This window comes from Podarcis cretensis (genome assembly GCF_951804945.1).
Source record: "Podarcis cretensis genome assembly, chromosome: 9".
Lineage (NCBI taxonomy): Eukaryota > Metazoa > Chordata > Lepidosauria > Squamata > Lacertidae > Podarcis > Podarcis cretensis.
Genome location: NC_137178.1, coordinates 22,888,627 through 22,902,287, shown reverse-complemented (window position 1 = coordinate 22,902,287; position 13,661 = coordinate 22,888,627). Strand labels below are relative to the sequence as shown.

General features: G+C 45.8%; 1 protein-coding gene across 7 annotated transcripts in view; it reads left to right on the top strand.

The window, feature by feature from the left end:
- The window catches only part of CENPE (centromere protein E), a 299,890-nt gene that overhangs the window by 24,792 nt on the left and 261,437 nt on the right, over positions 1 to 13,661 (top strand). For 5 of the 7 annotated variants that reach the window (XM_079990184.1, XM_079990185.1, XM_079990181.1 and 2 more), the window contains 9 exons: positions 341 to 643; positions 1,087 to 1,245; positions 1,595 to 1,813; positions 4,074 to 4,274; positions 5,859 to 5,971; positions 6,650 to 6,747; positions 7,877 to 8,039; positions 9,574 to 9,929; positions 11,838 to 12,069. In XM_079990184.1, the coding sequence (XP_079846310.1) occupies positions 341 to 643; positions 1,087 to 1,245; positions 1,595 to 1,813; positions 4,074 to 4,274; positions 5,859 to 5,971; positions 6,650 to 6,747; positions 7,877 to 8,039; positions 9,574 to 9,929; positions 11,838 to 11,956 (1,731 nt within the window). In that variant the 3' untranslated portion in view covers positions 11,957 to 12,069. Of the gene's footprint in view, positions 1 to 340; positions 644 to 1,086; positions 1,246 to 1,594; positions 1,814 to 4,073; positions 4,275 to 5,858; positions 5,972 to 6,649; positions 6,748 to 7,876; positions 8,040 to 9,573; positions 9,930 to 11,837; positions 12,070 to 13,661 lie in introns of those variants that run through there. The other 2 variants (XM_079990180.1, XM_079990183.1) reach the window with 2 other exon arrangements.

Below are 13,661 nucleotides of genomic sequence, written 5' to 3'. Positions count from 1 at the left end.
CTACTCTGCCCCTACCACCTTAGAAAGCAAGTTTGATTCGGGCAAAGTAACAGCTGGTGGAGTGGAAATGGAGCTGGTGGTCTAAAGCTGGCCTTAAATATGGGACGATGAGGATTTGTAAGCTATTGAGGGAAGACTTCTGCTTCAAATCTAGTGGCAGGGGATGGGTCTTCTTGCTCCAACATATGGTGTCCCTGGCAGCAGGCAACTTGGAGAAGGGCTTGGGCATTAGGGAAAGGGAGCTCCAGGTTCCTCCATTCAAGGTAAACTCTTCATAAAACTGAGTAAGAAAGCAGAACTTGCTTGATGAGTGTTTCTCTTTATATAAAACCTGTCTCAGGTCCAACAGCTAGAAGAAAAGAATCTCGACCTGAGGCAACTGCTTGAGTCGAGGGAAGAGCAGAGCCGGGCGGCTGCTGAACGTCTGAATGAGATGGAACAATGGAAGTCCAAGACAGAAGCCACGGAGAAGGAGAAAACAGAATTGCTTCAGAAGCTTCACAGCGCCGTGCAGGACTTCAGAACTGTAAATCGGGAAAAAGAGGATTTGAAAACCGCAGTAGATGCTCTTCAATGTGAGAAGAATAACATGATCCGGACCATCCACCGCCTTGGCGAGAGCATAGAGAAGATGGTTGCAAATGTAAGAGCCCATTTTTAACACCTTTAGACCAACGGCAGTGAATGAGATCCAGTCAGTGGACTGGATCCATGACATGCACACACTGCATGTGATATATTTGATGGGGGGGGGGTGCCCAGCTGTCAATTGCCTGACATCAATCAGTTGACCCATTTTCTCCCCGCACACTTTGAAATCAAACTGGATGGGCAAATCAAACTGCAAACCCTTTCAGCCTACCTGTGTCTACCTGCTGCACACCTGGCATGTGTATGATGTCAGGTAGAAGACAGGTGGGCACCGTGTGGCTGAAACTGTCTCATGGTCCAGTTGGGAAGGCCTGCCAGACCTAATGAGGCCCCTGGTCTGAAAGTTCCCACTCCTTTCTGATGTTGTAGAAAAACCATGAGCACAGACGATTATTGGTGGCTTAACAGTGCACGGTGCTTGTTCTGTCTTTAAAGAATTTGAAGCTGCAAGAACAACTCGAGCTTAGCATTAGCCATAAGGAAGGAGCTAGTAGAATGACAGAGCAACCGGAAGGAAGGAACTTAGATGAGAATTCTCGGGCCTCAGAACTCCAGGAGATACTGGACCAGACAACTGATCAACAGAAGAGAGAAGTAAGAAAATGCTTCCTTTTTTTTTTTTTAATAGCACTTGAGTATTCAAAATGGGCCACCTTCCTTCTCATTAATTCTTACTTAAAAATAGAAGCTCACAATAGGAGGTTTTTCATTGTAAGATAAGGGGCCATTTATAACTGACTTTGAACTTCAGTGCTTGGGAGCTTTAAAAAAAACCAGAATAAGATGACATCTGTCAAAACAAAAATATGTGGGATATTATTGTGGGATCTTTCCCGTATTGATGGCAGTTAAACTATTATTTCTTAAAGCATTTTAACCTGCTGTTCAGCCAAAAGCCTGGAGCAGATCATAAATGATGCATATGAATGATATTGCATTGCAGGCCTTACTTGAATCTCAATCTCTATATACTAAACAGGCTGAGTGCTGCCGAAAAGCTGAAGCTGCCCTGAAAGCATCTAAGGAGCAAATCCAAGAACTGCTCCTAGAACTGAATACACTGAAAGAAAAGCAAACACATTGTGCTGCTGCTAATCTTGCCTTAGAAGAAGAAAACTGTAAACTGGGGGATAAATTAAAAGCAACAGAAGAACAACAGAAGGTGTGCTTTTATTTATCTTACTCTGGTTTTTCTCAGGACTGTGAGAGGACACATTGATACATATCTTTTGAGGATTTGCCTAATGTGGCTTTCACTGGGGTTGGCTCTTGTGTGAAAGAAGCTAATCCCGTTAAATGTAGTGATGGGTGCCATAGCCCAGATGTTGTAGGGGGGGTGTGACTGCTGCAGCCCAGCATCACCTCCCTTGAAGTCTACCAAATGCAAAAACCACCTCGTTGTTTTCTTTGCTCGACTTTGTTTTTGTTTGCTTCTGATTGAGAAAGTGAGCAAACTGGATGCTGTGTTCTCATGCATACTCTGGTGGGGGAAACAGAGGAAATATGTGTGAGGCTGGGGGTACAAATAGTGGGTGTCCCGTCCCCCCAATTACCTGTATTGTTGTTAGGTCATCCTTCCTTTTTAAAAGCCCAGCATTCTGAGAAATATTTTGAGTTGCCATGAACAAGGCAGGGTAGCTCAGTCGGTTAGAACGTGGTGCTTGCAGTGCCACGGTTTCAGGTTCGATCCCAGTAAGGGACAGTAAAGGCATATTCCTACATTGTAGGTGGTTGGACTAGATGATTCTTGGGGTCCCACTCCCTTCCAACTCTATGATCCTATGAGATCTATGAAATACCTTTCAGATCAGGAGTTGGGAGCCTCTGGCCTGTGAACCAAATGAGGCCAACCAGGATTTCACATGTGGTGCACAAGGCCATTTTGGGGAGCCTCAGCCCACCTGCCTTACATTCAGGGGATACCACTTTTTGCTCCTAATGCTGTTCTCTGAAAACTGGAGGTTTACAGAACAATGTGGGGCTGTTACAAAGCCTTTTCCCAAACAAAGACTATCACTAAGAGGTTTCAGGAGCAGCAGAGAGGTTTTTTGAGGAAAGGGCTTTCAAACAACCTCATGCTGCTGCTGCTGCTGCTTCATTGCAAGTTGAAGTGCTTAACGCAATACAGTGGTACCTCGGGTTACATACTGTCAGAGCTGCCCAAGGTCCCAGCTCACAGAGGACCAACGCCAGGTCGTCGTTATATACAAAAGTCTTTATTGAAGTTCAGTTTCCATTCCAAAGCTGTAGCGCGCAGCTCTACGTCTTAAACCCTAGACCGCCGAAGTTCCGTCTGAATCTCCTCCCCCCTGACACCAGTTTAAGATTCTAGCCCTGCTCCACCTCTTCCTCTGCTCTCTTCTCCTCTGGGTCCTCCTGTCCGCTGGGGCATTCCCCTTTCTGGACTCTTCTGACGCTGAGTCCCCTGACTCCTCCCCCTGTCTCCGGCGGGCTTTAGGACCCGGTTCCCAATCCTCGTTCTCTGCTGCCCTGCGCGCCTGTACTTTTGAACTTGGCTCTCGCGCCAACCCAGTGACCTTCCTCCTGACCGTTACACTGCTTCTGTCACTGCTTCCCTCTTCCGGGATGCTAGCTGGACCTGACCTCCCCTCCGTTGCCTGACTCTCCGATGGAGGCGTGGTCAGCCCTGACTCCTCTTCTCTCCCTGCTGGGGGAGACGCTACCCCCGATACCTGGGACTCTTCCCCCCCCCACTATGCTCTGGTGGGGAAGCTGGTCCTGATCTCCAACTGCTGCTCTGAGAGTCCCTGCTGGTCCCTTGCTTCTGGAGTGTTCCCCTTGGGACCCCCCTTGCCCTGGCCACCGGCGCCCCCTTCTGTGAATCTTCCGATTCGCTGGAGAGGCTCATGGAATCTCTCGGGCCACTGTCATCTTCTCCTACGCTGCCCTCAGATTCTTCCCCTTCGCTCTCCATCTCCCCTCTTCCCTGTGCTTCTGCTCCTGAGCCCCTGACACATACGCTTCAGGCTACATATGCTTCAGGTTACGGACTCCGCTAACCCAGAAATATTACCTCGGGTTAAAAACTTTGCTTCAGGATGAGAACAGAAATCGTGCTCTGGTGGCAGCGGGAGGCCCCATTAGCTAAAGTGGTGCTTCAGGTTAAGAACAGTTTCAGGTTAAGAACGGACCTCCGGAACGAATTAAGTACTTAACCCGAGGTACCGCTGTACTGAAGAAACTACAACTAAGAAGCAGTGCGGGGATGCATTCAAAGGACTGTTTGAAAGTTCTTTGCTGTGCTTTGAAGTTCCAAAGATCAGGACTTCAAAGCATAACATCACCCAACATCACAGTGGCATTAGGTCAGGTCTTCCCCACCTCTGTTCTAGGCACCTCTGTTCAATGGCATTTTCAGTTGTCATCAGTGATGCCTCCAACTGCTATTCCTCTCTAACTAGAGTCTGAAGCTGAAAATCCAGGAGCTGGAAAATACCATGAGTGAAATGAGAAGAAATTTCCAGGAAAGGGAAAAGGCTGCCCAGTTGGCAATGGAGCTGAAAGTGCGAGCGGCCAAGAATGATGCGGTCCGTCTTGGGGCTGTATTAAAGGAGAAGGAGAACAGCCTAAGAAGTGCACTTGCAGAACAAGAAACTCTCAGGGTATGCACTGACTTCCTAAGAGAGCCATTTCCTGTTTTCATGCTTTCTATTACAGACGGAAGTGAAGCTTCTCCAAAGAACCTAATACTGGTTTACATTCGTTACAACATTTTATGTTCTCTCCACTCACCTTTCTCCCGACCTGCTCCAGGCAGCATGCATGTCTTCCTCCACCTCCATTTTACCCTCATGCTGTTAGGTTCACTGATAGTAAGTGGCCCAAGGTGACCCAGTGAGCTTCATGGCTAAGTGGGGGTTTGAACCTTGATCTTCCTGGTCCAAAGTCAGCACTCAAACCCAGGCATTGGGAACCTCTGCCCTGCAGGCCAGATTAGACCCAGCAGGGGTCCCAGTTTGGTTCACGAGGCTGTCTTTCCTCAATGTATTGCCACCTGCCCCACACCCAATGTCATATGTGATGCTGGATGTGGGGGCAGATAGACGCAACTGGAAAGGACCAGCCAGAAGCTCAAAGTGGGTTCCTGGTTATTTGAGAGTGCTGCTCAGCAAGCCCTACTGCAATCAGCTGCACCCAGGAATTATAATATTATTAATAATAATAAATTTAATTATACCCCACCCATCTGGCTGGGTTTCCCCAGCCACTCTGGGCGGCTCCCAATGATGATGATGATGATGATGATGATGATGATGATGATGATGATAAACGATCACACATTAAAAACCTCCCTAAACCTTCAGGTGTCTTCTAAAAGTCAGATTTCCTTAACATCTGATTCGACAGTGTTCCACAGGGCGGGCGCCACTACCCACAAGGCCCTCTGCCTGGTTCTCTGTAGCTTCACTTCTCGCAGTGAGGGAACCCCCAGAAGGCCCTCAGAGCTGGACCTCAGTGTCCGGACTGAACAATGGGGGTGGAGACGCCCCTTCAGGTATACTGGGCCGAGGCTGTTTAGGACTTTAAAGGACAACACCAACACTTTGAATTGTGCTCGGAAACTTACTGGGAGCCAATGTAGGTCTTTCAGGACAGGTGTTATATGGTCAGCGGCTGCTCCCATTCACCAGCCTAGCTGCCGCATTCTGGATTAGTTGTAGTTTGCGGGTCACCTTCAAAGGTAGCCCCACATAGAGCGCATTGCAGTAGTCCAAGCGGGAGATAACCAGAGCATGCACCACTCTGGCTTTGTCCAATTGCAGCCATGGTTTTGAATTCATTTTTGCTTTGTGGACAGTGTTTTTCATAACAACCGTCAGGTGATTGACAGGTAGGTAGCCTCGTGCATCCAACAGAGCAGCTTCCCACCCCTGCTCTAACCACGAATCAACGCTGGCTTTGTACCTTGTATATGCTGACAGATATGGTGCCTTTAGCCAAAGCACTAGAGCCCAAGTGTGAGGCTCTGTAAGCTTACTTAAATGAATAATTCTTAATCTTGGCTAGTAGGAGGAAGTTGCTGCTTCTACTGTACAACTCTGGTAGCCTGTTCTCATCTGGCATTTAAACTGTTGGTGATTTTTAACCATTGTCTGTAGCTTTCGAGAAGAGCCTGCTTGTCAAGGGTGCATAGCAACTCTTCCCCCTCCTGCTTAGACATCTTCTTGCCTCCCTCTTAATTTTAGGCCAAACTTGATGAAGGTGTTGAATCGAACAAGGACGAAATCGAGGACCTCAAAACTCAGCTTGCTAAAGCAGACATGGCAAGAATGAAGCAGTGCAAATATTTTGATCAAGAGTAAGTCCCGTTTTACTTAGCTGGATTTTCTTTGGTGGCCCCTGAATAATAGTCTGGAGATCCAATTTCCCTGGAAATTGTTAGCCTTACAGGATTTGGGCTTGGACTTCTGGGGCTTAAGCTGGACTCCACTGGCTCCTTAACTCAGGGGAGCCTAGTTGACAACATTGGTCCCTAAGCAGATGGCCCTCTTGTCTGTTCTTTAAGGGGCAAATGGAACTGATGGGGAGGAGGTGCCCCATCTAGCTGGTGAGAGCAGCAGTGAGTGGAGGTAGCAGTTACTGCTGTCTGATTCTTCTCTTCCTCAAAAGCCAATTGGAAATGATGGCTTCTGAAAACATATGTCAAATAAGTTAGTATTTAAAGTTTGTATGTTGCTTTTTGATGAAGCACAGCTTGGCCCTTGGTTGACTCCAGTCTTATGTCAATAAATTTCCCACAGTGGGAAATGGGAAGAGAGGCCTTTGCCTCCAATCCAGCTGGGCTTTTCTTAGGTACTTAACAACACTTTTGCAGAGCAACCCTATGCATACCTATTTGGAAAGAAGCCCCACAGTGTTAAATGGAGTATGCTCCCAGGTATACTTATGGCTGTGGGGTGGGAGAGGGAATTCAGCCTTGATTCCTTTTTCTTTATTATAAACAAAATGAAGAATCACGTTATTGTTCTTTTTCCAGAATGGCTAATGCAAAAGCTCTTGCAGAGCACAGAGAGGAGCAGTTGAGAAAACTCAAGGAAGAACTTCGCAGAGTGCAACAAGAGCAGGATGTGACTGGTAAGCAGATATCAATCGAGCACAGTCATATTCTGACTGTATCAACTGTGTTTTTAAGGTGTAGATCAGGGGGTGGAACCTCTGGCTTGGGGATCAAATGTGGCCCTCCAGGCCTCTCCATCTGGCCCTCAGGACACTCTCCAGGCCATACCCATCACTAACTTGCCTTTGAACTGTGTCTTTGAACTGTGATAAATGCCTTTATTAACTGTGATAAATGCCTGGATGGAAAGATGTGTGTGTAGAAGTCTCTGTGTGACTATTATGTAGTCTCCTGTACAAACCTCCAAGTCACGCCTCTGATCTTGCCCATTTTTTCCACTGGCCCTTCTTGCCACTGGGGTGCAGCCTCCAAAAGGTTACCACCAAGAAAATGCGACCCCATGCTGCAAAGGGCCAAATGGGCAATCGGAAAAAAGGCCTCTTTTACTATTCTGAGTTATGGAGCACAATAAATAAGATATGTCTAACAAGAGAAGCAAGCATTTCATCTCTGCAAGGCTAGTATTCACAGATTCCTTCGTTTCTCCAAAGTACTTACAATTACTGTACAACCAACTGATAAAGCTTCCCTTGAAATGTGACGCAATGCTTATGTTGATTTGATTGCAAAATCAGTATTTTTTAAATTGCATCTTACCGTAACAATTGTATTATCCAGGATTTTAGAGAGTTCTTTAATTTTGGAAGTTGAGAATTCTGTTCTAAAATGCCCAGCCTAAACCTATATACCTTGTAAATTTGTATCTTTGATTAATCTTCTAATCTTTATCTGCTGGCTTGCAAAAGGGTATATTCAGTATTAAGGATATATGCATCCCCACCTTCCAGGCACCTCTGCAGACCTGGGACACTGGCACACATAGGCATAGCAGAGTTCTTAAATGGTACAGTTACCATCCAACGCAGGCATAGGCAAACTCCGGCCCTCCAGATGTTTGGGACTACAATTCCCATCATCGCTGACCACTGGTCCTGTTAGCTAGGGATGATGGGAATTGTAGTCCCAGACATCTGGAGGACCGGACTTTGCCTATGACTGATCCAACCATTCATGTTGTTTGCTTCTGTCAGTCACTGTGATGTTTTTAGTTTTTAACATGCTCCTTACATTAACCCTCTTTTTCAGTAATAGCATCGCACAAAGACAATTCTCAGGTACCACTAGCGATTACTTGTGGCGGTGGAAGTGGAATAGTACAAAGTACCCAGCTTCTGGTGCTGAAATCTGAGCATGCGAAACTGGAAAAGGAACATGCTCAACTGAAGAAAAAACTGGAGATTATGTTAAAGTAAGTCCTAAGGTTTATCTGGAATTGTTCTTCTCCCACTATCAGTTGCATGTCTGTTCTTCAAAACTGTGACACTCTTAACAGTGGCATTTCTGTTGAGACAAATAAGCTTGTGCATAAGTTTGGTAGGCCATGAATCACAGAATCCTAAGCTGCCAGCCTGCCTTGGACTGCAGAAGCAAGCGGCCTGGTGAACCACAGTATGTGGCTGATGTGTTGCATACAGATGGTGTGGACTGGCTTTTCAGAAAGCACCATGCCTTGGCATGGGGGTCCCCAACGTTTCTGGGCCACCAGGACACATGTGGATGTCTAAAGTTGTTGTGCGCACCACAAAATACCCATTTTACAGAGCTCACCCCAGTATGAAAAACACCTCTGTGCTTCCACCCAAAAAACCCCAAACGAATAGTCCACAGCCTTGGTGAGCACTTGTGTGTGTGTTTGGGACCACAAGTGTAGCACATTACATTTAGGTGTTTCTACTGTTAACGGAGAAATCTGAGGGCTCCCTTGGGCAAAAAAACAAGGACACCAGCCAGGAATACCAGAGCAAAACAATGAATTGTTACGTTTGGTATTGTGTAGCAGAGGCCCTTTGAATAAATAGGAAGAAACTGTGATGAAGTGTTTTGTGGGGACAAGTCACAAAAGCGATTGTGCTGATTTTGGTAGTGCATGATGTGCATGATATCTGCTGGAGGGGCAACCCCCCCCCCAACCTATACATTAATTCCTGCAACCTAGGACAGCTTTTTTTTTTTCCTTTTACAAATCTGCACTCGGCCACAAAGCTCAGTCGTGACCTCTTGACCCAAGCTATGCCCCAGATCTGTTGTGAGTAGGGAAAGGGGTGTGGGAGAAGAGTCATGCCTGCTGCCTTGTGTTCCTTGGAGTTGAAAGTCAAGCTACACAATACAAAACCAATCAATACATTTGTCTATTCCAGTATCAGTTCACGACACGTCAGTTTGTAAGCAGGCCAAAGCCCAGCGGCTTAGCTTGCATCGTTTTGAATGAAGGCTTGCTAGAAGTGTTTTTTAAATAGTGCTGCTGCCACTATTCAGAAGGGGAGGAGGTGGAAACAATTTCCATGTTTCAGGGGGTAGGATGTTAGAAGCAGAGTCTGATCTCTCCAGCGAGGGGGCCTGGTAGCAGGCATCCCACTGCTAGCTGATCCCACTGATCTCATCTAGGCCACCACAGAGAGTCATGTGCAGAATTTCATGCGAGGCAGTATTTAGAATGAGAAGACTTCCAGTGGCAGCAAGCTAATTTCTAAACATGCTCTCACATCCCTCTACATCCAGGCCTTTATCAGAGTGCAAGGGCAGGCAGGCAAAAATACTCAAGAAGGCTATGAAGGAAGGCCAGCGTCCTGGGGAGATAGAGGGCTTCCTTTGACTCTCAGGGCTGAGGTTCCCCACTGTTGTGCTAGATGAAGCCAAGCCTTTTCCTCTACTTGTAAGAGCTGGGTTTGTAGGCTTAGAGCACAAAAATGACTTCTCTTCAACATGTCTCCTTTGTGTTCCAGAAATGAGCTGCTCTGGAAGGAGGAAGTCAAGAAATGGAAGGAGCGGTCCTTGAGGAGGCAGCGGTCCACAAGCGAGGAGCAACAGCTAAAATCACCAAGGAAGACTGCTCTTCCTTCTGTGTTGGAGCAGCCATCTTCTCCCTGTAGGGAGTGGTCCTTGAGGAGGCAGCAGCCCAGAAGCGAGGAGCAACAGCTAAAATCACCAAGGAAGACGGCTCCTCCTTCTATGTCGGAGCTGCCATCTTCTCCCTGTAGAGAGCGCTCCTTGCAACCAGCTCTGTCATTGGACACGCCCGCTCCTGTGTTGTTGAACTGTCCAACCTTCTTTGATAACTCTCGCTTAGGAGATTTTAAAGGTAGGTAATGGTGTGATACAGGGGTATGCAGAAGGCAGGCTGAGATCTGCTGGGAGACCTCTGGGAGATTTGCCGCAAATTGGCAAGGATTTATGAATTCCAGCAGCTGGACAACTGCAATAACGAAACAACTGTGTCCCCACCCACTGAGGGGGGGAAAGACTGCCAAAATGAAGCAGGAACCACAGGAATTACAGTGGTGCCTCGCAAGACGAAAAGAATCCGTTCCGCGATTCTCTTCGTCTAGCGGTTTTTTCGTCTTGCGAAGCAAGCCCATTGACGGATTAGCGCTATTAGCAGCTTAGAAAAGGGGGGGGGGAGGGGAAAAAACCTGCAGGAACTTGCAAGTCATTTTCGTCTTGCAAAGCAAGCCCATAGGAAATTCGTTTTGCGAAGCACCTCCAAAACGGAGAAAACTTTCGTCTAGCGAGTTTTCCGTCTTGCGAGGCATTCGTCTTGCGGGGCACCACTGTACTTGTTTCTGGCACTCAGAACAAATCCCTTTGTTTAGCAGCTGCTTGGGGCACCATGTTCTTTCATGCATGTTACAATTAGTGCATGTTGGGGTTCTCAGAAAACACAGTGGTATTATTATTTTCTATCAATATTTATCTACCGCCCTTCATTCTAAGATCACGGGGTGGTTTAAAATAACCCCTCCCCCACCGTTTTTATTTAGAGATGTAAATAAGTTTATTATTTACAAAGGTAGATCTCACAAGCCTGAAGTCTGTTCACCCTTGCTGTAATATACTACCTGAAAGGGAAGAACCTCTAAGAAAAATGCAAAACCCATGAAAAGTGCCACACTATCAGCCACGTAAAGTGCTTCAAGGGTGCCCTATGACCTTGAGTGCAGGAATAATCAATAATAACTTCAGTTACTTCTCATACACGCACTCAGAATAGGCGGCTCTGGTAGGTCCAAAGTAGCTGGCAATAGCAGTTACACCATCTCTCACATTCCAGTGTTCAGTGTGCCTTTTGGCCCACAGTTCCCCATATGTTGCGGAGATAAAAAGTTTAGCCAAAATGCCACAGCAAGAAGCAGGAAAGGCTGTGCAAGGGTCTGGGAGGAGCAGGTGTGCATAGTTAAAACTGCTTTCGTTAAAGCAAGCTGTAAGGTTCTCCCAGTACACTGATGCGCATGGTTGTGTTGCGCTTTGCCATTTGCCGGAGCAGTTTTGATTCTGTTTTAAAGGCTCTGGAATCTTGTAACATAAAAGCTAGCAGACTTTGTTCCCTCCTTCAGTTGCTCACTCAGTCATCCTGCTCTTCATTGTAGTACAGCAATTTGTTGGCACTTGAGTTCAACTTGGAAACGTAATACTGAGCTGGGTACAAATCATATCTGCCTGTGACTCTTTAAACTGAGTCTGCAGCTGTACTAAATTAATATTTCAAGGTCTGAAATATAGTGGGGTTGTTATGATTCGTATAAATCTCAACATCTTTTGAGAGAGGCATTTAAGCATCGTTTTTAGCATAGTTGCAGTGCACTTTCTGCCCTTGTTTGCCAGCCTTGGCAGTGTAATTCCTTAAACATCACTCCTAGTACAGCTTTTATCTGCATCTCCAAAGCGTGGCTCTCAGCTGCACAGGAGACATGTTTTAATTGCAGGACATCTAACGCAAAGCACACCAACAAATTTAAATGATACAAGTTGAGCTCATTGCCATTTTGAATTAGTATGGCTTATGAGCTTCAGTTGTCACAATGATTAATGGTGTGTGTTGCGCTACGCTTTATACAAAGGCCCAGAACCCTCTACCCACAAATGGTCATTTTCTTCTGAACAATTGTTTTGCCTTCTGGTTGTCTCTAATAATTACAGATGTCTTGAAAACGTGTACTTGATTGCAGCCATTTTTATTTAAACAGATGTCCACTATTCTTTTCTCCAACAGACACAAAGTCTTCAGGTGTCCCGTCCACTGACAGAGCAGCAGAGTCTACAGACAAAAATTATAAGCAGTGGTTTGCAGGCTCAAACAATGACGATGTTTCTAAATGCAAGACACAATAGCTGTCTTGATATTTTTGTGGACACAGAATAATAGATTTCCATCTTCTTTTGACTTCATCATACTTATTTTTAATGTGTTTTTAAAAGAAGAAATAAAGAATTGTTGTTGTTTAGTTGTGTCCGACTCTTCGTGACCCCATGATCAGAGCACGCCAGGCACTCCTGTCTTCCACTGCCTCCCGCAGTTTGGTCAAACTCATGCTGGTAGTTTCGAGAACACTGTCCAACCATCTCGTCCTCTGTCATCCCCTTCTCCTTGTGCCCTCCATCTTTCCCAACATCAGGGTCTTTTCCAGGGAGTCTTCTCTTCTCATGAGGTGGCCAAAGTATTGGAGCCTCAGCTTCACGATCTGTCCTTCCAGTGAGCACTCAGGGCTGATCTCCTTAAGAATGGATGGTTTGATCTTCTTGCAGTCCATAAAGAATACCTTTCCACAAATATTTCTGTTGTTGAAACTGAAGTCATCTTTCTAAAGTGTGATGGTACAGAGATAAATTGAGATGTGTGTGAGCTCATCATGACAACCGCTCCGTAGCCACATCTCCAAGGGGAGTCCAAAAATGTAGGCAGCTGTAGTTGATCCCTGAGCTGGCAAAAGTTGGTATAGCAGTCAGAGTGCTGGAATTTGGATCGGATGGCCTGGATTTGGGTTATTAATCCAGCCTTGTGCATGACTAGTCCTATGAACTGTTCCGTGGGGGGTTAGCCCCATTTAACTTGGTGCTTGCTTCTGAATAAAATAGGCTGTTTGTAGAGCTCTGAGCTTTAAACAAAGGTCTTCAGCCAGCAAACAGTCTTGCAAAGTGTTAAATGGTTAGCATGAAGCAGAAATCCCGTCTCTAACCTCTGCTCAAATATTTTCCCATTTCCCCTATGGTAACTTTGAAAGCCTCGTTATCGCCTCAGTCACTTGCCACAGCAAGGAGAATCCATCAGTTTCCCCTGCCAGTATATGCAAGGAATGGTCCTGAGTATCCCAGCATCCCCTTCACAAAGAGGAGTTCCATGCATCCACATTGATGAACACATAGGGCCCTTCACACAGCTGAGATGGGACTGAGTTATGCAGCATAATCCACTCCCCTATTACATGGCCGGTAGAATATCACTGAGCCTCTTGTGCATGCCATGAACACTGTTTGCCTTATGCTAAACTTGTGGTAGAAAGCTGAGTGTTTGTCTAGCATTACAGCTCCACTGATACTGGTTCATCTTCCCTCGAAAGAAGTAAAAATATGTGAAGGCTAAATCCTAGATAAGACAGGCAACTCAAGGTTACCAAGCAATGAGTTACACAGCACATGTTAGCTTCCAGGGTCCTGTTGGTAAGTCTGCCATAGACAAAACAGATGCATTTTTATTTTTTTTAGTTTCTAGATCAGTGGTTCCCAAACTTCCATGGATCACTTGAAAATTGCTGGAGGTCTTTGTGCACCATTTAATGGCTTTTCGGCCTGTTGTAGCAATTGTAACATGATGCGATGGGACAATGGATGATCTTTAATTGCATTTTTATTTTTGCTTTTATTTTTTGTGTTTTATTGTACTACAGTTTGCATTCCAAAGAACTCAAATAATACCATAAATGACCATATGGGAAATAAAAAAAGCAACAAAAATTACAAATAAAAATTTAAGTGAATATTAAGGCAGACCTGAATGAAGTTCATGGACCACAATTTGGGAACCTCTGTTCTAGTTGAT